At 37.5% G+C, this 26,343-nt stretch overlaps 1 protein-coding gene and 1 long non-coding RNA gene across 2 annotated transcripts in view; one reads left to right on the top strand and one right to left on the bottom strand.

The window, feature by feature from the left end:
• LOC104595345 (WAT1-related protein At1g60050-like) overlaps positions 1-21,405 on the bottom strand; it is a 28,983-nt gene extending 7,578 nt beyond the window's left edge. The window contains exons 1-9 of the mRNA XM_010256049.3: positions 21,397-21,405; positions 21,072-21,290; positions 20,849-20,958; positions 20,515-20,628; positions 18,271-18,511; positions 18,012-18,170; positions 7,295-7,425; positions 325-576; positions 157-222 (exon numbers count right to left, since the gene is read on the bottom strand). Of these exons, the coding sequence (XP_010254351.2) occupies positions 157-222; positions 325-576; positions 7,295-7,425; positions 18,012-18,170; positions 18,271-18,511; positions 20,515-20,628; positions 20,849-20,958; positions 21,072-21,290; positions 21,397-21,405 (1,301 nt within the window). The remainder of the gene's footprint in view (positions 1-156; positions 223-324; positions 577-7,294; positions 7,426-18,011; positions 18,171-18,270; positions 18,512-20,514; positions 20,629-20,848; positions 20,959-21,071; positions 21,291-21,396) is intronic.
• LOC148800949 (uncharacterized) lies at positions 14,166-16,908 on the top strand. Its single transcript, XR_016083975.1, has 2 exons — positions 14,166-15,111; positions 15,470-16,908. It is a non-coding gene; the product is annotated as an uncharacterized LOC148800949 (long non-coding RNA).
• Positions 21,406-26,343: the final 4,938 nt, after the last annotated feature.

Genomic DNA, 26,343 nt, shown 5'->3' with positions numbered 1-26,343 from the left:
AAACAGGAAAAAGATCGGATCTATCCTTGTTACTAGTTTCATTAATTAACTTCATCTACTTGAAGTTTGGTAAAAGAAGATGAAGAAGAAAAAGCTGTAAAGTGAAATGTTAAAACGAGGTACATCAGTACGGTAATCAAGAATACGAAACCATACCCCGCTAGCCCCAAGAGGAAAATTTTACAGAGGATGGAGAAAGTGAGTGGCGCGGCGTGCGTCGCTCTGCAAAACGAGATTCTATAAAGTTTGTGTTTGTTGTGTAGCCTCAACGAGCATGCAAGCTAAGAGCAGTAGGATGAAGGCTTTAATGGAGAAAAAATGGACCTGTGGCGGCAGATGACGAAGACAGAAGGCAGCAGCAGGAGGAGAGTGGCGAGAATATAGGAATACAAGATGAAGACAAAATTACTCATCCCTCTTCTCATGGCCGCTTTGCTCAGTGTGCTCAGCCCTATCATCGCACACTCCACCGTCACCATTGCCGCAAACGGCATCGCACTCCATAAACTTGATTTCAGCCCCATCTCCGCCTTTCTCTCCTCTCTCGCATACATACACAAATAGGAGCAAGTGTTCCTGTTTGTTTATCAATTATCACTTTATTGCACACTGGAATCGCATTTCTATCGACACTGGTGGAGGGTTCCTCTACCAAATCTCGTAAAGATGACCCAACCACTGTCGGTGTGTCTGGATCAAATCGTAAGGCAACAGTGGTTTTGAATGGGAAATTTCGTTTCAAACACGTGGGTCTCCTACATCAACTCAGATCCAGAGTGTTCTAATCACGGTAGTGAGTAATTGGCCTTCTACAAAAATCAGGGAAAATTCCATAAACTTTGGAGGTAGTAGTCTTAAGTTAGTATCCCAACTTTCAAATCTATCATTGTAGCAATTAAACTTTAAAAAAGTATCAAGTTGGCTTTGTAAATCTACCATCAATTATCTATTGAAAATGTCAAAACTACCTTTTTAAAAAAGACACTTCATTCTCTTCTACCTTAAAATCAAACTGGTTATCTTCAAAGAAAGAGAGAAAAAACATAAAATATGATAGAAAGAAATAATAACTGAAAACAAGTAAAATAGTTAGACAAGAATGTATTTCAGATTTAAAAGTAGAAGACAATAATGAAATATGATAGACAAGAATGTATTTCATTAGCCTAGAATCTCAAACACCTCAACCAGTTCAATCTTAAAGTATAAGACAATTAATTTTGTCTTCTTTTGAAAGATAATTTTATCATTTTTAACAAATAACTAACTTTACACTTTTAAAAGTTAAAGATATTAAAGTGGAATATGCTACTTGCCATATCACATCACATCACATTGCCCCAAATGATTTACACGCTTGTCCACCCTCTAATCCTCCAAAATACACCATTAAAATAAATGTCTCTGATTCCGCAATTATTTGGTATTACAGCCCCATGAGTGAATTTTAAGTGGAGAGAAGTGGGGGCAAGATAGTAATTCTACTCTTGTCTCATTTTCTTATTTTCAAAAGGAAAGAATAGAAAATCAGCCAACCAAATAGCAAATTCATCAAGGAGACAAGAGTGAAATTAACTTTGAAAATAATAAATTCTAGTATCACTTTAGTACCTAAACTTCATTAAGAAGCCAAGAGTGAACTTACTTTTAAATATAACACATGTTATGGTTTTTAAAATGACCAAATCGATCAGGGGTCCGATTACCGGTTCGAACAGTCTGACTGTTCGAATAATTAATTGGTCGGTTCAGCGGTTTGTTGACCAAAATCAACAGTTTTGGAGGAAAAGCGGTTTTCGAGGAAAACAGAACCGGTCAAGTGATCGGTTCCCGGTTTTTCCGATCCAATCGTCCGGTCTGATCCAATTTTGAAAACAGTGCTTAAAACTTTAAAAATGCCATAACTATCCTTCAAATATTTTTTGATGAAACAAAAACTTTGGAAAAATTAGGGTTCTCCCTGTTTATCTCGTTCAAGCTTGTTCCTTTGAATGACTGAAGAAGTTTTTGAACGATCAATTCCTGGATCAATATTCAACAAGCACTTAGTGGAAAAACCATCCATTGCTAGACACACACACACCATCATTTTCACCATCTTTACATTCCATTACTTGCCAAACATGCACAACACAACCTTCACCCAAGGTTTTTAAAACCGACCCGAAGAACGAACCAATCAGGGGCCCGGTTCCTGGGTTGAATAGTCCGACCATTCGAATCGAACAATTGGCCCGTTCTGACAAAAAAATTAAAGAAAAATAAAAAATAGTCAAAACCGTTTGAATGGTTAACCACATAGGTCAGCGGTTTGTGGACCAAAATCAACGGTTTCTGGCAAAAATCCAATTTTGGGGAAAAATAGAAATGGTCACCTAACCGGTTCTCAGTTTTTCTAGTCCAACCGTCCGGTCCGGTCTGATTTTGAAAACCATGCCTTCACCATTCATTGCGAGAAACCATCCATCAAGACAATAAAATTGGTGTGATGATTCTCATACTATTGCAAACAAACAGTTATAGTTTCATGAAAAAATCTATATATATATAAAACAAAAGCGGTCAAGAAATTTTCTCCTTTTTTTGAATTTTTTGTTTATTTTTGAAACAACCAATGAGATGCACTTTCCCAATAACCTAAATAATCTCTTCTCCAAAAATTTATCCTAAACTATCTCCCTCACTTACCCAGAGTTATCTCTAATTCCTATTTATCTTCTAAATTATCTCTAATTCCTATTTATCTCCACAATTATCTCTAATTTAGTAGAGAGTTTCTCTCCTAAATTATCTCTAATTCCTATTTATCCTCTCCCCTACTTTTTATCTATATCTATCTAAAGAAAGTTTAGATTAAAAAATTTAATCCAAATATTTAAATTATTATGTACTAACAATTTAAATCATATTTTTCCATACTATCAATTTAAATGCTTTTCAAATATTTAATAAAATGTAATAGTTTAAAATAAATAAAATTCAAATTACAAAAAGTTAAATATTTTATAGATTATTTAAATATTTAAATAACTAAATATTTATCATAACTATATTTTAAATAGTTAAAATAACGAAATTATCTAATAAATAATCTTATATTTTTACAAAATATATCACAAAATTATGTACAAATAATTTAAATTATTTTTTTCCAGATCATCGATTTAAATGTTTGAAATAGATTTAAATAAATAAAATTCAAATAAGAAAAAAATTTAAATATTTTATAGATTTTTTAAATATTTAAATAACTAGATATTTATCATAACTAGATTATAAATAGTTAAAATAACAAAATTATGTAAAGCAGAAAAACAATTATAACATAATATTGAAATTAATAATAATATAATATATTACAAAATTAATAATGAAATTATGTAATAATAGTATAAATTATGATTTTACAGATAATTAAATTCCTTAAATAACTAATATTTTACATATTATTTAAGTATTTAAATAACTTGGTATTTTAAACAACTGAATATTTAACATAACTAGATTTTCAATAGTTAAAATAATCAAATTATGTAACAAATTTAAAAAAAAAAATCTGAAAAGTAGAAAAATAATTATAACACAATATTGAAATTAATAATAATTTAATATTTTTACATAATATTGTAAATAACTAATTTTACTTATATCAAGTAAAAATTTGAGAAAATAACTTTCAAAAAAATAATATTTATTAATAATAATTTTAAACTCTTAATCTATATTTATTATATAATTATATATACTAAAATTAATATTTATTATATTTCAGTGATTATTTATTGCTTTTGTGATAAATGTATTTTCAATGATTATGTATAAATTTATTTTGTTTTGTTATTTAATAAAAAACTTTCAATAATTATCGGAGATTAAACTACTATTAGTGAAAATTTTAGATTTAATTTATTGTACTTATTGTATTTTTGTTATAACTTACTGAATAATGTTTATTAGATATTAAACTATTAGTTGAGAGTATACTATTTATTGACTAAGTTAATATATTTTTAGTACTTACTATATTTTTGTAATTATTGAATTTTTTGTTTATCAATAGTTGTGTATTTTTGCTATAAATTTTCAATAATTATTGGATATTAAACTATTGTTATTTATCAAAGATGAGACTATTAATTTAGCTGAAATTACGAGTGTTCATGAGTTGGTTCAGTTCGGTTGTAGGCTATTTGGCCAACCAAATTGATTTGGTCAGTTTGGAGAGTTGGTCATATGAAACCGACTGACCTTTTGTGAAAATAGACCCACTCAAGTTGTATTGGTTTGGGTCAATTTTTTTGTTTAGTCAGTTGGTTCAAATGATTTAAATTTAAAATTTTAATTTAATTTTTAAAATAATAGTGCAATTATTAAAAAATATATTTAAAAATTAGATTTATGATATAAAACATTTTTTACTAAAATATATGGAAAATTTTCCACTTTTCCACCTTAAAAATTATATTTAAAATATAAAATATTAATATATACTCATGGTTAGGTCGTTCGATTTTGGTTGGTTTACAAATGGCCAAAGTGAAATTGATCCAACTTGGTTGAATTGGAAAAATTTTTAACCAAAGCCAACCTAAAATACTAGAAAACCAACCAACTTGGGTCGAGTTGACCGGGTTGATCGGTTTCATCAATTTGATGAATAAACCTAACTAAAACTAATTATTGTTACTTTTTGTATTATAAAAAATTATTAAAAGTAGTATACAAAATATGAATAATTATTAATTATTTAAAAAGTTGAAAATATAAAACAATTGTATACTCTCATGTAGGGTGGCCACGAGCCGAGCTTTTCACAAGCTGCTCTTGCTCAAGCCCAATTTTCAAGCTTGATTAATAAACGAGCTGAGCTCAAGCCTAATAGAGCTCAGCTCATAAGGCTCGTGAGCCGAGCTTGAATATATATATCAAATAAAATTGTAGAAAACAATATATAATAAAAATATTATAATTTTTAATTATTATAATTCTTAATTTTTTAAATATCAAATAAAAATATTTTCATATATAATTTTTTATTTTTATAAAACATTTCTTTCTGAAATTGAGACTCAAGCCGAACTCGAGCTCAATGTTCTAACTCGAACCGAGCTCGAGCCTCGTACTATTCGGTTCGGCTTGGCTCGAATCCACCCCTGCTCTCGTGTGATTCTATTAGGGTCATTTACTAGAACACATCTTTTAATTTTACATATTTACTTAAACCTACCTTATAGTTTTCATTTTATGAAAACATCCCATATATTTTACAACTTATTTACTTAATCAATCTTTCATTAAGGGGTGTTTGTTTTGCCATTAAGCCTATGATTTTTTATTCCAAAAATACCCTTAACACTTTTTTTGTATAGAAAACAAAATTAACCAAATATAGCCAATAGAGTGGTTGCCCATGTCTTACAAAGGGTAAAAATGGTATTTTTATTTTTATTTTCTTTTGATTGAATTTATTTAAATGAACATTAAGGTCAACAGTATCATTTTCCACTGTCATTTAATAGAAGATTGATTAAACCCATTGCAAATTATAAGTGGTGTTTTAGTAAAATTTTAACTATAGGGTAGATTTTTAGTAAATCCATGAAACTATAAGAGGCCCACTAGTAAGGAAATTAAAATAAACAGGATTATGATATTATACGAAAAAGTGGGTGCAGGTGTAACATGACAAGCTCAATTACCTAAACATAATTTGATAGTTCTTTAGATATTTCTTTGTTTATTTACGAGTGATAGAGAGTGGTTCTATCAATCAAAGAAGCTATTGCTTTACAAGGGTAAAGCTTGGCTGTTTTTGGATTGTGTAGGAGCCTCTTGTGTTATTATTGGTGAAGGATAAAAACTAGAGTATTTGCAACCAATGTTCAAAATATCAATACGCTCGATAGGTCGGTAGGGGCATATCGGGTGATATCGAGACTGTTTTTTTTTTTACTTTTTTTCTATTTTTTAAAACCTATTCAGGGGGTCGGTTTAAGGCTCTTCCACCCCCTGAACCGGTCAGAACTCCGATACACCCACTGTAGGGACGTATCGGAAAGGCCCTGGAACAATACATATCGACCGATATTTTGAACCTTTTTTGCAACCAATGTTCTTTTAAATTAAAAAAAAAAAAAAGAAAAAAACCAAGCAAGGAGCTAAGTAGGTAATGTGTCTACATTTAACACTGATGGCCAACCAAAAAGTGGTTGTGTTCATTTTTTAGATGATGTGACTAATATGGATTAAAAATTACTTTAGGCTGTGTTCGGTTTTTAGAAAACCACTGAAATTGGAAAGGCTAAATAAAATTTCTTGAGGCCTTTTACGAAATTCAATAACTGTTTAAATTTCACAAACTATGCCCCCCAAAAAAAACAAAGTGGGCTTATCACACACAAATGAATCATAAAAAAAACAAATATGGGATGCCTGTGAAGAATTTAAAATCAAGTTAGTTTAGGAAATTTTTAGATTAAACCAAATTGTTTTGGTATAGAAATCAAACCGTTTTATTATGGTTTGGTGTGGTTTTTAATACGATTTTTGGACAATAAAGTATATTAACAATTATGATCTAAACAATTTTGAAAATAGGAACATTTGAACAAAGAACAATAGAATATATTTTATATACAAATCTGTTAATAAAATTAAATCAGTTTATTGTTGAAAATTTAAATATATACAATGCATAACAAAACCAAAAAACTTAAGAACAATGTAAAATTGATAATAAATCTGAACATTAATATAAAACATCTACATTCTAATGCTAAAAACATGCATATATTGATAAATATATAATTAAAAATTAAATAGATCCTATTTTTTGTCCAAAACTCTAAAATTATTTGATATTTTTTCTCCCTAGCCCAAATTCGAATTTTGTTCTTGTATTTCTAGAGTTTCAATTCTAGTTATTCTCCTGGCTGTTCAAAGTTGAACATATGTCACTGCATCAGAGAAGAAATAAAGGGGGTAGGCCATTAGGGTTTTTCTTTTTCAAATAATAGAATAGACTAAAGAGGAGATGAAAAGATGACAGAGATTGCATAGCCAGCCAGAGTCGCCAAACTAGGGCGGATAAAGTTCGGTTGAACAGAGGAAGAGGGTTTCCTAGCCTCCTTGGTTAGGGCGTTTTGTTAGGGTTGGAAGAGAGATGACATCAAGAGAGGGAGACAAGAGCAGCGACAGTGGTGGAGTAGCCAGCGATGAGTCGGTGAAAATGGTGGGTCGGCAAGAATGGTTATGGCTTCATTGTATCAGGTAATGAGAGAGAGAGAGCATTTACCTGACGGCGAAGGTATGACTGGCGATACTAACCAGCAACAGCGGCAAGCCGGCAACATTAAATCGTTGATGGCTCGGTGTTGTTTGAGAAGAAAACTTCACTTCCTCCATTAGGCGTTTGGTGTTCTCTTTCTTTAAGAACAAAACCAAAAGGGAAACAAAAGGTTAGCTGGGTAGGTATCAACAAGAGGAGAGAGAAAGTTATAATTACAAATTAAAATTTAATACTTAATATTTAATATTAATATATTAAATTATATTATTCAATATATATTATATTACATATTTATATTAATATGGTTTATGATTTATGGTTTACGGTTTAATTTGGTTCATAAAATTTAATAAACCAAACCATAAACCGTATTTTCTAAATTCATGAAACTGAACCAAATTGTTATAAATTTAGACTTAAACCAAATCACAAATTTGATTTGATTCCATTCGGTTTTACAGTTTGAACCGTATAATGAACACTCCTAGATATGGTGGCTTAGTAAGTTATTTTACCGATTATAAATCAAATCCCATTGCCACCAGGTTCGGGGGTCATGGGTTATAGAGAAGGGATTCCCCGAGTTGTGTAGGCCAGTACTGTAGCCCCATGAAGCAAATAGATGGTGATTCGGTATCCTGCATTATTGAAGTCTCTGTTTAGGTCAGTGGACTTTACATTCAGCCTACTGGGCCTGCTCTGTTTTGACACCTGAATCCCATTTTAAATGTAAATTATATAATTACAAAAATATCCAAGATAATGGTTTTATTATCAAAGTCCTGCTCTATATCTATCTTGTACCTTGTATGGGACACTTAATTACATATATGATCCGTGTTAGGGTTTCGTCCATGCCCTATTGTATATTGTTATTACCAATCTGTCATTGGTTCCCCAATGAGTCCTAATTTTAGGGGGTGTTTTTATTTTTTTGGATTTTGAGAGAGGAAAAAGTTAGTTAATGGGATTTTGGTTTTTATTGATTAAGAATCTTATATTCTTTTTTCAGATATATGTGTAAAAGGGAAAGTTTATTTTCTTGTGTATCACTTACCTGGCTCATCTCCTATATGGATAAATAACTTTCTCCTTTATTAACACTTGAATGGAATAAAAATATATTTTTTAATAATGGATTTTTATGACTAAAATGGTCATTGTCTTATTAAATGAGAAATAAAAGAAACATGAAATGTACTTACCTGCATAAGTGTTTCCCCAAAAAAAAAAAAAACCATAACTGCATTTACCCAGGTAAGTAATTTACCAAAAAGCGAATATGGCCTTAGTATGAATCACCTTACATTTATTATATTACAAAAACTGTTGAATTGATTAAAGATCCATTAATGAACGATTGACATGATCCCATTCAACGTATTGTTATTTTTAGAAATTTATTGTATTGGGACCATTGAGCATACAATGACTTAAAAATTCAAATTTTCTATTGAGGCGTTGGTAGAATGTTGTCAATTGCTGAGTTAAGAGTTGGAGAACTGCTATGCAACTACAAGAAACCTATCTATGTTTAGTTTACTTTTTTCTGTAACTAGAACGGCAACGAGGAAAAGTCTAGATGGAGAAGGTGAATGGGGCGTGTGTCGCTGTGCAAGATTATTAAGTTTGTGATTGTTGGTGACCTCAAGAAACCCTACATTTGAACCAGAAGCGTCGTGTAAGAGTAGTATTTCAATTGAGAAAATGGACCTCAAGAAAAAAAGCAGTAGGAGAAAAATCCGGCTTCGGTCAGGGCAAAGCCCATTCCAACAGCCTTTACGATCTCTCCCTACTTATTTGATTTATATTTCATGGAAAATTAAAATATTCCCAATCCAAGGTTGCAAAGGGCTGTTCAAACTTATCCTGACAGAAGTCGAACTCGTTGGAGAAGAGGAGCGACAATATAAGATGATTAGATGAAAGTGCTCATCCCTGCTGCTTTGCTCAGTGTGCTCTGCTCCATTCTCGCACTCTCCACCGTCGCCATAATGGCTTCGAACTCCACAAACTTCACTTCAAAGCTCAAACCCATCTTTGTCTTTTTCTCTTCTCTTTTTCAGCGACAGAGGGACTGTACAGTGGAATTGCATTTTCTAATTCTACGCAAATCAACAATGCAGGAGCGGAGGCCGGATCGTCGGTCCCCAGGGTATAGAAAATTTTTTGTCCCACCCAATAGAATTTGAGCACGTCCCTCGTTGGCTGGAAGTCAAAGAGTTAACGGAGCCCAGGTTTTAACGTAAAAAAATAAATAAATCTCGTTTGTTGTTCAAAACTTCTAATATCTTGCCTTCCCCGCCCATATTCATTTCATCTCAAAACTCTCTCTCTCTCTTCTTTCTTTCTCCGGTCACCTCTAATTCCGCCCTTGCTATCGACCACCAGAGACCACTGCTAGCAACCGATGGAGGTTGTTTTCTGATGAGGACGGATTTGTCCCTTCAATGACATTATGACACCTGTCACATCATGACAACTAGGTGCAGCTTCCTGACAAATAGGTAGCTCACCATAGGAAGCTCACCATCATGTAACCTGGCAACTTAGACAACTCGGCACTACACAGGCAGTTCGCCACTAGGAAGCTCGCCACCAGGCAACTTGCCACTTATGGGCAGCTCGCCTTTTACTCAGACCGACCACCGCATGACAATCCTGAGGAGCTCACCACCGTACCCCGCATTTTACGGGATTGTGACTTGTAACGGCTGTATTAGCTCACCCACTCCCCAATTTAGGCGGAAATTGGCAACCTCACCAGTTGGTGGCATTGTCCCCACCTAACACAAAAATAGGTCCCATCACAGTGGGAATCCAGGAACTGCTCCACCAAACCCACGAGGACTCCAGTATATAAAGACCTCACCCCCTAGAGGAGAAGGGGGGAGGAAAAAGAAGAAAAATGGGAGAGGAAAACGAAGAAGAAATGGGAGAAAAAATGAAGGGTGATCCCTGCTCTCTAGCTCTCTCATTCTCTAATATCATTTTCAGCTCACTATTAAGTGTTGACTTAGCCATCGGAGTGTCCCTTCCGAGTAAGCCACTCCGGGTTCTTTGATCCAGTTATTGCAGGTTCCTCAGTTCCCGCCATCTACAAAGATGAGCAGATCATCTCTTGCAGGGAGTAGCCGGGTTGCGCTACACTAGGGAGATCCATTTCAGCCCCTGAGTCATCGGCCACCTGGGAGCAGACGAGATGACGAGGTACTTAGCCAAGAAAAATGATACGTGACCAGAAACCGTTAAATCAATTGGCGCCGTCTGTGAGAATCGCTACAAAAAGCTAAGTTCTCATTCTACAAAAGCTAAGTTCTCATTCTACAAAAGCTAAGTTCTCATCCTACAAAAAGCTAAGTCCTCTTCTCCCAAAAAATAAAACCTCATCAGTCCTCTTCGCGAGGTCCCCTCTACAAAGATGAGCTCTTCATGGCTTCCGTGGAAATTGGCGACCAACAGAATACATGGGCGCCCTTGCTGGTCGAGTCTTCCAAGGCTCCCGTGCGAGCTGGCGACCTAAAGTCAATAGTGCTGCCCCCGTTTGTCGAGCTCCTAGTAGCTTCTTGTAGGAGTGGGTGACCGGCACCACGAACCTGATGCAGTGCAATCATAGCACCAATGCGCCCACCTAGCGACCTACGCGCGGCCTGGCACAGGCACCGACCTGGCAACCTGGCCCAAGCGCGACCTGGCGCGGCCTGGCAGAGGTGCGACCTGGCACATGCGCCGACCTGGCGAGTGATTTTTAGCCAGAAACAAGTAAGCAAGTTCTAGCTCTCAGACTTTGTGATTTTTAGCTCGCAGTCTACTATGAGAGTACTTACTTAAGCACCAGAGCGACCTCACTGGGTTAACCACCCCGGGTCCTCTGACATTTGATTCCTTGCAGGTCTCTAAAGAGCAATGAAGCTCATCAATTTAGCTCGCCACCAGGTAGCTCGGCACCTGGTCAGCCCGGCACCTCACAGGCAGCTCGGCACCTGGCCAGCCCAACACCTCACAGGCAGCTCGGCACCTGGTCAGCCCAACACCTCACAGGCAGCTCAGCACCTGGTCAGCCCAGCACCTCACAGGCGGCTCGGCACCTAGTCAGCCTGGCACCTCATAGGCAGCTCGACACCTGGTCAGCCCAACACCTCACAGGCAGCTCGGCACTTGGTCAGCCCAGCACCTCACAGGCAGCTCAGCACCTGGTCAGCCCAACACCTCACAGGCAGCTCGGCACCTGGTCAGCCCAGCACCTCACAAGCAGCTCGACACCTAGTCAGCCCGGCACCTTAGAGGTGGCTCGGCACCTAGTCAGCCCGACACCTCCTGGGTAGCTCGGTACCTCACAGGCGGCTCGGCACCTGATCAACCCAACACCTCATAGGCAGCTTGACACCTGATCAGCCCAGCACCTAACAGACAACTCGGCACCTGGTCAGCCCGGCACCTCACAGGCAGCTCGGCACCTGGTCAGCCCAGCACATCACAGGCAGCTCGGCACCTGGTCAACCCGGCACCTCACAGGTGGCTCGACACCTGGTTAGCCCGGCACCTCATAGGCAGTTCGACACCTAGTCAGCCCAGCACCTCACAGGCAGCTCGACACCTGGTCAGCCTGGCACCTCACAGGTGGCTCGGCACCTGGTCAACCCAGCACCTCACGGACAGCTCGGCACCTGGCCAGTCCAGCACCTCACAGGAAGCTCAACACTTCATAAATCCCAGTCTCTCTTCGGCATGGGCAAAGTTCAAGAGTGGACTACGAGTCGCTCCCAAAGCCTAAGGGCCACAATACTGCTTAAGACCCAGTCGCCTCTTCGGCATGGGCAGAATCTAGGAGTGGACTACGAGTCGCTCCCAAAGCCTAAATGCTACAATACTGCTCAAGACCCAGTCGCCTCTTCGGCATGGGCAAAGTCCAGGAGTGAACTACAAGTTGCTCTTAGAGCCTAAAGGCTACAGTACTAGACTGACAGAGACCTCTACATCTTACGAGCAGCTCGCTTCCAAGCAGCTCCCAGAGCCTAAGAAACTGAAATAGTGCTTACGAGCTCGTCGAATTATGGGCCAAAAGGAGAAATCTACTCCCTTCGCCGAGTTACTTTCAGCTTGGGAGTGGGGGGCAAATGATGAGGGCGGATTTGGCCCTCCAATGACATTATGACACCTGGCACCTCATGACAAGTAGGTGCAGCCTCCTGAAAAACAGGCAGCTCGCCACAGGAAGCTCACCATCATGTAGCCTGGCAACTTAGACAACTCGGCACTGCACAAGCAGCTCGCCACCAGGCAACTCGCCACTTACGGGCAGCTCGCCTCCTAGTCAAACCGACCACCGCATGACAACCCCGATGAGCTCACCACTGTACCCCACATTTTACGGGATTGTGACTTGTAACGGCTGTATTAACTCACCCACTCCCCGATTTAGGCGGAAATTGGCAACCTCACCAGTTGGTGGCATTATCCCCACCTAACACGAAAACAGGTCCCATCACAACGGGAATCCAAGAACTGCTCCACCAAACCCGCGAGGACTCCAGCATATAAAGACCTCACCCCCCAGAGGAGAAGGGGGGAGGAAAAAGAAGAAGAAATGGGAGAGGAAAAAGAAGAAGAAATGGGAGAAAAAATGAAGGGTGATCTCTGCTCTCTAGCTCTCTCATTCTCTAATATCATTTTCAGCTCACTATTAAGTGTTGACTTAGCCATCGGAGTGTCCCCGCCGGGTAAGCCACCCCGGGTTCTCTAATCTAGTTCTTGCAGGTTCCTCAGTTCCCGTCGTCTACAAAGATGAGCACATCATCTCCTGCATGGAGCAGCTGGGTTGTGCTACACTAGGGAGCTCCACTTCAGCCCTGAGTCATCAGCCACTTGGGAGCAGACAAGATGACGAGGTACTTAGCTAAGAAAAGTGATACGTGACCAAAAACCATTACATCAATTAGCCCAAGGGTACTGACCTAAGGGTATGCTAAAGACTAAGTTATCGGGGAGACGATAGCGGGACACTAAGTACATCAGTCTGTTTGAAGACAGTTTGGAAGGCCCGAAGTCATCGGGGTTCCGACCTTGGGAAGAAGTTGGGGGCCCCGACTTGGAGGATGGACCCTCTTCCTAGGCTTCGGTCTCCCTGAGCCGAGATGGCTCAACTTCAGGGTCAGAGGTTCCCTCTAAAGACCGGTGAGGGGAGGCACCCTGCCGTGGGCTGACTTCCCCAACAGGAACAACAACGCCCTCCACCTCGCTAACACTATCTACAAGCCTATCTACGCTAGAACTCAACATAATCGGAATGCAGGAAAAAGCTAAGGAATGGGGACTCACCGGAAACAAAGAACGAAGTGGAAAACGGAAAGAAAATCGAGTTGGAAGACTTCGATGCGACCTCGGGAGAGCTCAATCGCAGAATTTGTGACGAGAAAAATGAGTCGCGGACCCTCTTATTTATGGCCGCTATGTCCGAGAACTAACGGTCGATATCGAAGCAATCCAACGGCTCCTAGGAAAACCGTTTGCATGACCCCCGAGGGTGAAATTGGTTTAGCGCATTTTTTGACGTCCACAGAGTTTATAAATCGTGTGACGTCCATGCATAAGCAAGACGCGACCTGGGTTTTCCTGGTTGAGCCGGGTGAGCGAACAAGTCCAACCCATGATTCATCTGACTAGCTAACCGAACCTCAGAGCAAATCTACTTGGCTCGTCATGAACTCCCCGCACTAGGTCAGGACCCCTGGCTCGGGGAGTGGGGGCAATTGATGTAAGGTGATTTGGCCCGACCTAATAATAGGGGGACACGTGGACACGACCTAACTGACAGGACGACAACTCATCCCGACGTACCCAAGTTTGCGACGGACTGAGCTCGGATTACCGAGCCACCTCGGGGCAAGTCCACTTCTAGACACGATTGCATCAAGATCACCTCGGTTATAAGGCACCTCGGCATTCGTACCAGGACGAATGCAAGGGGCACTAGTTCAAGTAATATTGACCGACCTCTGCATGATAACCCCGAAGATCTCGCCACCAGATTCCATGTTTTACGGGATTACGCTTCATAACAGCTAATCTTATCTCCTCCAACCGATTCGGACGGCAGCGATATGCCTTATCAGCTAACGACGTTATCTCCTATTAATACGGTAACGGGCCTCATCACGGCAAGAATCCCGGAACCACTCCAAAAAATCCGCAAGGACTCCAGTATATAAAGATCCCAACCCTTCGGGGACAGAGGTACGCGTAATCAATGCTCATTAGCTCTCTTGCTTTCTAAACTACATTTAGCTCGCAAACTACTAACTAAGCATCGGAGCGACCTCACCGGATAAGCACCCCCAGGTTCTCTAATTCTCTCTGTGTAGATCAACCAACTCCATCGTCCACTAGAAACCAAATCATCTCCAACTAGAAACAGCCGGATTGCGTCGCATCACTTTCAACTACTCGACCCTCTCTCTCAAAATTCTTTCTTCTTCCTGGCTACAACTGCTGGAAGAGAATAATTCATAGTATTTTCTCGTTTCTTGATATTTCTTTTCATCTTTGAATATTTTAAGGGATGGCCTTTCCCACTTGAAAATGGAAGCCCTCACAGGCCAGCCTCCTCTCCTTTTCCCACTCTCCTTTTTCTTTTCATTTTTTCCCGTTATGGTCACAATCAATTGTGCAAGGTAAAAGTCACAGTCGAACTTGACACTTCGGTGATTTCTGCTACTTTCTCTGAGTGACAAACAAAGCAAGTGTTATGCACCAACTCACTGAAGATGGTCGTGGCTGAGTGGCTTCTCCTTTTGGGTTTCAGCCTTCACATCATCATCAATCATGTATTTTCAATCTATGGATCATCTTCCTTCCTTTTTTTAATTCCGGCCACATGTTTGGATAAATAAAATTTTCCAAATGGGTATTTTATTTGCCATGTGATGACTGATGAGCCTCATTCACCAACCGCATAGATAAAATGCTTGTCATCAAGTTTCAACTTCTAATTATTGCTTAAAACGAGTTAATTAAAGATAGTTAAGATGTTGTTGACTCCAGTGAAGAAGAAAACTGGTTAAAACTTGCCGAGTAATTGACTATTTCGAATTCATCTCTTTACTCTGATAAGTTGACTTGATTCCCACTCAACTGGATCAATTTTGCTGGTTTCTTACATTCAGCTATGTCGTTTTTCTGCAGAGAAAGGCCGCCATCCACGACTGAACTTGGGGTAGATACCACTTGTTTTGTAATTTGTTTTCACATGCATCGCCAACAGGACTCAGTTGTGCTCTGGAGTAGGTGGTTCATTGTGGGAGAGAGCTTGCACAGGGTATAAGGCTGAGTGAGAGATATAAAAAAGCCAAAAAACAGAACCACCGCCAAAGACTTTGGTCGGAGTAGACAACTCATTTGTTCTGAAAATAAACTTCTAGAAAAATCTCGTGGGACCTCAAACTGCTTTGTTCAATTACGACTCAGCTCCAAGGAAGCAATCCCACGACTAAAAAGAATGTTTGAAATGCCGGGGACGAGAGATGAGAGGGAAGAATAAAGAAGCAAAGTTTCTCCAGGGAAGAATAAAGAAGCAAAGTTTCTGGAGAGAGAGAGAGAGAGAGAGAGGGGAAGGAAAAAGAGGAACAGAGAGAGGGGGGCTTGAGATGGGGAATGAACGGCACTTGAGACTTGAGAGCCGGCTATAGCGGCAGACAAATGTACCGCGGTTGGGGGGCGCGGAAGAGGAAGGAGATGTATTTTTTGAATTTCAAATTTGAGCGGATTAACAAAATTTGATAAATTTTGAGTTCCGATTGCCATTAAATACTTGACTCCGTTAATTTTGAATTTGGAATGAAGTGGTGTCGTGGCAGGGACAGACAGTTTCTGTCCCTAGGGGACAGAGGATGCGGGCTCCAGCGTTGCTTTACTGAATGCCAATTATTATGATCCCACCGTCTGTATCAAATCTTATATATAAAAAATTAAATCAAGGTCTTCGATGTATTGCAGCCATGAATATAGGCATCTTTTTAACACCAGTTCCATCACACGGTCTCTTTATAAGGAGGAAAAAAAGAACAATTGCACTTTGAAAATAGTATTTCTTCATTATCATGATTCTGATTGTCATCACTATCGATCCTTTAGTTACAGCAAAAAAAAAAAAAAAAGGAAAAATCCAATTGAATGGTTATTATCAAAGCCCTAGGTCTTGTTATTTCTTTTACATATGAGAAGGCAACATTATTGACTTGTTTAAGAAAGAATGTTTTAATATCAACAAATGCAATTTTCCATTCGATAAAAACAGAAAAATAATTTAACTGCAATTTACTTTGAAATGGCCCCAACCTCAAAAGTATTTCAACTTACAGCTTCGGTACTATAATACATAAAATTTCAACTGAATTCAAGCAAAGGACTACAATAATTGTTTGAAATAGTTGGATTTTTTTTTTTTTTGAGTTTTTCACACCAACCATTCGCTCCACTTTCCTGTTCATTCTTTTTTTTTTTATGGCCCCAGTTTCTATAGCTTTTCTAATTCTGAAGGTTTCTAATTGCTTACCTCTTCTTTATTCTTGTTTTGTTTTTTTGTCCAACACTAGTATATGTTTCTATATTCCCATCTTGTTTTGCAACAAAGGGACCCTTTCGGTGGATGACATCAAGCTCCACTCTTCATTGTCCTTGGCAATTTTCCTTTCTTTTGCTTTCCCCCACATCACAGCATAGAATCCAAGGGAAATTATAGCTGACCCCACCACACTGCACAGAATTCCAATTCTAAATATCACTACTTTCTCCTACATACAACACACTAAAAGCTCTGTCTGGATTTGGGGAGAATTAGATAACAAGATATGATAGTTTCTTCCTGGTTGCACAACTTGGCTTCTAAGATGGAGTGCAGCAGAATCCAGAGAGTGCAAGTCTATTGTTCGGTCCCCAAATTTTTTTTTTCAGAGAGAAAGTATATACCTTCCAAGATAGAGACTGTCCCCAAGGAAGGCGATATATATATATTAAGAGAGAAAGTATATACCTTCCAAGATAGAGACTGTCCCCAAGGAAGGCGATACCCATTACAACTGCAATAACAATCCCAAAGGGCTTGAACATTGCCACATAGACGGGCCCATTCTTTCCTAAGCACCACAAATGAACAAGGGAGCGAATTGCACATGCAAAAACTGCCTACACCAAATTCACATCACTGCATGTTAATTTCCAGTTTCTTTAAAGGAAATTCAAAAGTAGGTCTTAATGAATAATGACTCATCTACCTGTGAAACTAAACAGACCCATTACAGCCCAGATTTAGGGGAAATTTGACAAGTCTTTTCTGTGTATTATTTTGGGTTTTTTTAAGCTTGGAAGACTAAAGTTGGTCTTTCTCTGTTTAACAATGAAAGACGGGAAGATAGAAAGACCTATGCCAAAGTTCATGGAAGCTTAAACTGGTCAAAATTCTGGAAGCTTCAAATAAAACTTTTTGTCTTTTTGTACCTAAAATCTTTCGTTTAATAGTTAGTAGACCATAGTAGATTAGGATACTTACCACACGGTCTTTAAAGACAATACCCTAAAAGCTCATTATGCCTTATGACTATATGGGCTGTCAGAAAATCTTTCTAAAAAGATTTACCAAACAACATTTTAGTCTTCATCTAAGTCCCATAAGGATTGACTTCAGTTTAATCATAGCCCAATTGGACCTCACAAATTAAAAATTGCTTACCGAGTAGATAATAGCAATTAACTCCAGATTAGGCCTTAATATCCAAGCACTTGGATCTTTTTCAGCAATCACAGAGATGAATGCTGTTGGGATGGAGCCAAAGAAACAATAAAAGAAGGTTATCGAAAATTCTGCTTGGTAGTCCTTAACGATTGAGGCCTGCCAATATAAAAGAATCCAGATGGGCTCAGATATTATCTCTAATTTGCATCCACTCTGTAAATCCTGGATTATAAAATGGGTTTTGGGTTGAACTTACCTGAATGATAAACAAAAACGCAAGCGCCAGAATATGAAGTGAAAGGAGAAAGCCTCCGAAGACCCAGTTTGATTTTGGTGAGAGTAAGAATCGTTGGTGGGCCAAGTTGGAAGCTGATGAATTGCTGATGAATATTGATGGGCCTTTATAGAGAGTCACTACAAAAGCCCCTGTGATTGATACCAAGGTGCCCAGGAGTTTAGCCCGACCATATGAACTTTTCAAAGCCAGAGGCTCCATCCTGAACAAACCATTGTCAAATACATTCATTGAAGAGAATAAAAAAAATGCTTTTGCGTGACATCATTTTCTCATGAACTAGGTTCCCTGGGTTTCACTTTGAAGATTAACTGGACCAAAAATCTCCCTAGGTTCAGTTTGGAAGAAGTATAAATACAAATATGTAGAGTGTAAATCTGTGGGTTTTGTATTATTTTGCCTGTATTTGCACCATACACTTTTGTATTTGTATTCTTTCCAAACTGAGCCTTAAGATCTCATCCAAAATGTATAGGTTGCAGTATAATTTTATTTGCACTAGTACAAATGTACAGAAGTGAAAATGAAAAATGTAAATTTTGGTTTAATTTTATTTTGGGTTTTACTTTATTCTACTTTGGGTCTTATTTTTAATTCATTTTTTGCAATCAAATAAAATAAGGTAAAATTTTAAACAAAAATAAATCAAAACTTGCACCCAAATCATTTGCACTACTATAATTTTGCATCAATGCAAATGAATTTACATTACAATCAAACACAGCCATATATGTTTTGAGAATTAAGGCAAATATTTGTTTTGTTAAGCAGCGACAGTGATAATGAGTTCAACAGTTCTACTGAAATTCACTAAAATCTCTACATGAATAAGATCTCGCTACGACATCCAATCATGCTATAAGTCTTCTCTCGCATCGTACCCCACTTTATTATTTATATATAAATTAGTCAAGCCCCACGCAATACACGGATTTTATTAAAAAAATTATGACAAAATGGGCTCTTATCATATACTTGATTGGGCCAAGCCAAATTGAGCTCACTCTATCTTACTAATTAATTTAAATGCATATGATTCTTGTTGTAATTTTAGTTAGATTAAAAAATTAATTAATTTAATTTAGTTATTTTAACTTAATATTTAAATAATATGAAATTATTTTAACTAAACACATATGTTTTAATATGTATATAGATATTATAAAATGATACATATAATATATTATATAAATTATATCATATATTTTATAAAATTTAATGAGTGCCTTAGGCCCAAAGCCGAAGCCTGGGCCTAGGTTATATGGCCTTTATCATAGGTGCTGAGTCCGTCCTTATCACTTGTAAATAAAACCTTCTAGGCTTTGACCTTTACCGTCCATATTAGGATGTTGGAGAAAAGTTTCTTCCCTTGAGGTGTGTTTTGTTCCCTCTTATTTACTATTAAACCAAATAAAAGTAGTGTGCTAAGTTGGGCGGGTTGGGCCAAGTTTTAGCTCAACCCAGGCCCAATCTTAAGAATCGGGCTTAAAACCTGAGTCTGAAATCAAGCTAGAATTATTCAATCCGATCCTATAACACACTTAAAATTTGATGCATTCAACTTTTGGGCCCCAGCCTAGTTTAATGACCAAAAATCTAAAGCCAACCCATTGTAGGCTAAATTGATTTTTACCCCTTATGCTGAATTGGAATGATTTGTTATAATAAATAAAGAATCCAGATTTACTCCTCACACAGATGTTCCTAATGCACGGCTAAGGAGTAAATCCAAACTTCCAAACTCGTATATAAATACTATGCATATGATATGAGATTACACATGTAATGAGACATGTATAACAGATTGAGTGGAAGTGCATGACAAAGACGACAGATCCAAACAAACCACGAAGATGTGTTTGTCAAATTCGAATATGGTCCCAAAACACATCGTAGCTGTACATCGGGAAGATCTTCCTTGCCCTCTCAATGTACGGCTGTGATGGCTGTTGGCACCCGTGAATTGGGATGGGATCCGGACTCGTGTTTGTGCGTCACTCCAGATCTGCTACAAACTAAGCGAGTACCGTACGTAATCAACAGGAGAAACATCAGTTGTGATCCGTACAATGGGCGTATTTACTTATCCCATTCTTGAGTCTTCACAAAACACACCTTTGTTTGTAGCAGATCAGGCGTAATCCAAAAAATAAATAAATAAATAAAAATAAGAAGGAGTACTGGGATAGATAGAGAGAGCAGAACCTGAAGATGATAGCAAGGATGAAGATAAAAGCTGGAAGAATGTTATCTGTTGCTGAATTAAGAATTGGAGAGCTGCTTCGAATGCCTTCGTATTGAAGGATCTGAGAAATGCAACTGCAAGGGACGTATTTATGTTTTAGAAAGGAAAAAAAAAAAAAAAAAAAGGATCCATCCCGTAGTTGTTACTCATTTCTATCGAGCGGAACAGCTTTTCTTCTTTCTTTTTATTCGTTAGGAAAAGAAGATGGAAGAGAAAGCTGTTGAATCTTAAAAGGAAGCACATTCACATTCATACAATCATACCGTTACTCAGAGAATTAATACAGAAGCATACCTCACTATGCCAAGTAAGAAAAGTCTACAGAGAATGGAGAAGGTGAGTGGGGGGTGTTTCGCTCTGCAAGTAGATTGTGTAAGTTTGGGATGATTTGCCTTGTCGATAACCTCAATGACCCCCAAATTAATTAATCAGTAAATACGTTTGAACTAGAACCAGAAGCATGCAAGCAAACAAGCTAAAAGAGTAGGTTTAATTTGAATTTGAATATATACCATACCTGCGGCAGATGAAGAGAAAAGGCAGCAGGAGCAGAGTGGCGAGAATATATGAATACAAGATGAAGACGAAGTTGCTCATCCCTCTTCTCATGGCTGCTTTGCTCAGTGTTGTCAGCCCTATACTCCCACACTCTACCATCACCATTGCCGCAAACGGCATCGCACTCCACAGACTTGATTTCAGTCCCATCTCTCTCTAAGACAAAGAGACGCAAGCTCTAGTGTTTATGGGCACCGGAATTGCATTTTCTACGCAATCAACAATGGAGAGATGGAGGAGGGGGTTCCAGTCCTTCACTAAATGCCAAAATTATTGAGGTTTACCTCTTCCATAAGATGACTCCCGGCCCTATGGTCTGGATATATATAATCGTAAGGCAAACAATTGTTTTGATTTTTGAACGCTGTTGATCGGGAATTTGGTGTGGGAATAAACGCTATATAGGCCCCAGACGAGGTCCATGGTGTCTTCTAATAAAACCATTTCCCATGTGATTTTGGCCCAAATGGTATACACATATTAATGGTTCGCAAGTTTCCTATATATAAATTAAAATATTTGATTTCCGATAGCTTATTGCAATAGACAATTAATAGTTATCTTGTCCGCTCCGCCTGTTCCCAATTTGGCCTATTCAATTATGAGTTCCATCTATCAATTATCATTGGTCATAATATATATATTTCTTAGCAAAATTCATTACTTCTTTATCCCACACCAAAACAGCCGAAGCTGATTTTTTTTTTTACCCAAACAGACAAACTTTTTCCCTGACATGACTATGCACCTTTTGATGTGAGAAGTGATACTTGCGGCCCTGGAGGTGAAGAAAAACATACATGATGTCTAAGTCTCGCTCCTTTTCGTCATTTCGATCTTTCCCATTCTTAATCAACGATAAGGCTTCTCCACCCCCATTTCGTTTTGTTGCTTTCTTCACGTCTATCCTTGTCAATGTTCTTTGCTTCTATTCCTTCCTCTTTCCTCCGCTATCCCAACAACCAATAAAAGCATTCCACTCAACTGTTCGCAAGAGTGATTACAAATGAATCGACTGAAATCATTTTATATGCGATGCTTCTCTTGCAAAATAAAAATACAAAAAAAAAGTATAAATAAAATCATTTATCTAATATATAAATGATGGATCGAATAAATAAGGGAATACCTTTTTAAGTCCTCATCGCGTATAACTACGTACTTGTGTGAATTGTGTCCATTACCTACCACGATTTTGATGAAAAATCGTGATAGCTAAACACAATAACTGTTAAGTAAAGTAGGCTGTGAAATCAATAACAATACTCTACACTAATCATAAAATATATGGGACTCAACTATTTGGTAAAATATCATCTGTTGATTGTAAACCCCTCACTATGGGGTTTCATGTGTTTTATCACCGGTGTGGGGCATTGTCATGGTGCTACAGCCCGCTGCATACATAAAGTGATCAGCTAATCCAAATTACTCTTTTAATAGTCATATTAATTATGGGTCAAAGATAAGGAAACGCACAAAGAATCATCCGTTGATTGTAAACGGTGATCACATCTGCTGTGGACTCCAATGTTTTAAAACTGATCCGGAAATGTAAATGGTTTCATCCTCCGAGTCACAGAATCAACCTATGACATCATAAATAAGATAGTAAGTATAATATTTTTATAAATATACGTAAAATAGTTGTGGAGCGTTGAGTTATATTAAAATAGTTGTGTTGTAATTTTTGGTGTTGGTTCCCATAAATTGATGAGAACTGTTTTGAAATTTGGACTGGACCCGATGGTTGGACCGTTTGACTCAGGAACTGGTCAATTATCTAGTTTTAGTTTATTCTTGATTAGAAGATTTTCAGAAAAAACCATTGATTTGATCAATAAACCACTGATCTGGATGCTTGAACCGCTAAATCTTTCAACCTAGTAAATATTTTTTAGGTCATTTGATTATTTTAATTATTTTTTCATTTTTTATTTTCTAAACACCATCGGCCAATCCGTTCAAACCAGATGATTGAACCACTGACCTAAAAACTGGTGGCCAAAGTGGTTCTTCTACAAGTCTGTTTTTAAAAACTTGTGTGCCCGCAGTCTTTTACAGCCGTGCATTGGGAATCTCTATGCTTATATGTTTTTTTTTCATGAAAAAATATTTCCAATGCAAGGCTGCAAGGGACTCTGAGAATAGTATGAGCACAGTCTTGTGAGTACTAAATCCGATTTTGTACTGTATTATGTCAAATTGTCAGTCTTTCAAATTTCAAAAACATATAAAAGATTTATTATTGTGAACCTGCGAATTGTTGTGGTTGACTGTTCAATGGTTCAATCGTCTACATTGATGGTTTTTTTTACCAAATGAACGTTTTTCTTTGGCAAAAAGGCGGGTTGGATGATAAATTGAACGAGGAACATGACTGATTCCCAAATCAAACGGACCAAACATCTAGATCAATGACAGTTTTAAATCCTTGATCCATTCCCGTTGCCACCAAGAGGAAGGTTAGGGGATCGGATGGCTATCCCTGTTGTGTAGGCCTCTTCAAAAAATATAAAATAAAAGAATAATAATTTGATAGCTCTATTTACCTGTGATGGGGATTAGCTCTATCAACTAAGGAGAAGCTATCCCTCTAGAGTCATAGATTCAACAACAAAGCAGGCCAATCAGCCATTCTCAACCTGGCACTACGGCAGAAATAATTTTCATCATCCAAGGTGAAGTGGGGCCAAGTTAGAAATTATTTTGGGGGCGTTGTACAGCGTGAATTGTTTTTCTTGTTGTTGGTTTTAAAAATAAATCAAAACCGTATGATTTGAAAATAGATTGTTTCTCAAAACAAAAACACAAAAAACATGTTTTGATTATGTGTTTGTTTTCTGTTTTTAAAACTGAAACTAAAAACACATGTTTCTGAATCTGGTTTTTAAAACATGTTTGCATCTTATTATTCAACTTCATGTTCCATAAATTATCTAATTTCTATACTAAAAATTTTGTTTTAGTTTTAAAAAACAATATTTTGTTGGTTCTAAAAATATGTACTATTTTTTTAAACAAAACCAATCTGTTTTTTCCTTTTGAAAACAAGAACAGAGTCGAAGAACATGTTTTTGTTTTGAGATCACATCCGCCCCACAACGTCCCACAGATGTGAACTATTTTGTTTCTTTGCTGATGTGGCGATTTGAAAAACAAAAATATTCATATTGTAAAACGCCACTAGACTAGTTTGGTTTTTTGAGAAAACCATTATTATTGAGAAAAATTATAAGAAAGCCCTATTATAAACTTCCTTCCAATCAAATGCAGACCTTTTATTTTTATTTTTTGAGAAGCCCGTAGACAGATTCATTGCATCAGATCATCTATAAGTAATTAAGTACAAGCCTTAAAGAAGTCCAAAGGAATGGCCGGGCCAAGAGACAGGCCTAAGAACAGTACATTCAAATTTAACAAGTTATATGAGCCGCTCTACTGCTTATGAAGGATACATTCTAAAGTAATGAATGAAATTTTAGTTGTTTAGGAAAAAAAAAAAACGTATGTAGGAGAAAAGAAAAGTGACGAAAATTGCATAAAAATCTCTACAATCAGCCGCCCAGGAACCCCTAGGTGAGGGTCCAACAGGATGCGAACAATATGGAATCCAAACTGAAAGCACCAGCCATTTAATGACTCTCTAAACAGCTAGGGTTTCCTACTCACAGGAACTCTACTCACTTTACCCAAATACAGGGCGGAGTTAGGCAGACTCAGGGGAGCCATGGCCCCCTTTATGGTCCAGAAATCCGCACACTGAATACATCTTTCTATGTAAGTTTTCACCTTCTTTTCACTTTTCACCCAATGATTACCTCCCCTCATGGTCCATCCATAAGTTTTGGCTTCCTCATAAAAAAATTCCTGACTCCGCCCCCTGCCCACATGACATTGCAGTCACACATAGACATAAGGATATGGAACATCTCCGGTGCTTGGTACTTATTATGAATGGGGAGATGTCCTCAATGCACGGCTATAGTATTCTGTTGATAAGTGTGGGTAGAATTCTTGTGAATAGGAAATCCAAAATAAAAAGGATTTAGCTTCATTAACTTCAGTCTCATCTAGCTTAGTGCTCTGTTCCCAGTTCATCCAAATAGGGACTCTCCTTGGCATTTGTTGAAGAGTTGGTTATATTGGGAATCCAAGGCATGGATCACCATAAATATTGCAGTTTCCATCCATTATAAATCAATGCAAATACGCTGAATCTTTCATGAGATCATCTCTTGAGTCAAGAATGCAGTGCCAAATAACCTCCAACTCCAAATTCCTTCCAACTATGAGAATGCCATCAGTAAATAATAAATTATTTAATTTAGGGCAAATTTAAAGCCACATAAAGATTCATTCTCCATCTTGGAAGTGAGAAGACAAGAAAGAATATCCACATAGAGGATGAAAAGATAAGGGTGGATACAATTTGGTGGAGTACCCCTCTGGATTGAACATTTATATTATATGTATCAGTAAATATAATAACAAAAAACTTTGATAATTTTTTATTAATTTGTCTATGCTATTCAATTTCGAATATAAATCAATACAAAATTTGGATAATGCCGGTATCTGATTCGATTTGATCTACTTGCAGCTCTTAGATAGGTGACAACATCATTCACTTGTTTAAAAATAAAAGTTAAAAGTCTTAGAGGACAATTTTATGGTACCAAAAAAGATAAGATGAGCCACTTACAGCAATCCGATATTCAGAATTCTAGTTGAATTTCATTGATTGGTGGTCTACCGTGTATTGAAAACATCTCCCAATGGGTAAATTTCTTAAATTGTTTTTATTTTTATAGTTTAGTTAATTGATTAAGTATATCTTTATTGTTTGTTTATTGTCTAATGCTATCTCTATCATTTCTGATAATTGAGTAACTTTACTCTTACCATTAACATCTATTCCTTCAAAATTTGTATATATGTAATGGATTGGGGTGGGCCAGATTTTGCCTGCCCCTTACCCGATCCCAAATTCAAATTCCCTGCCCTATACCTGCCCCGATCCCCAATGAGGCTAAAAATCCTAACCCCATCCCCGTTCCCGAGGTAATGGGGATCCCAAACTTTGCCCCGCCCCGCCCCGGTCATTCTTACTTGTATACTTATTAACTTTTTTTTTGAAATATATCCAAAACTATTATATATTATGTAATATAATATATATTAGCATATAATAATTATATATATTATGTTATATAATATAGTCAGGCGGG

This window comes from Nelumbo nucifera, chromosome 3 (assembly GCF_055504915.1).
Source record: "Nelumbo nucifera cultivar China Antique chromosome 3, China Antique-T2T, whole genome shotgun sequence".
Classification (NCBI taxonomy): Eukaryota; Viridiplantae; Streptophyta; class Magnoliopsida; order Proteales; family Nelumbonaceae; genus Nelumbo; species Nelumbo nucifera.
The sequence above is the reverse complement of the archived record's forward strand: the minus strand, read 5'-3'. Positions and strand labels throughout refer to the sequence as shown.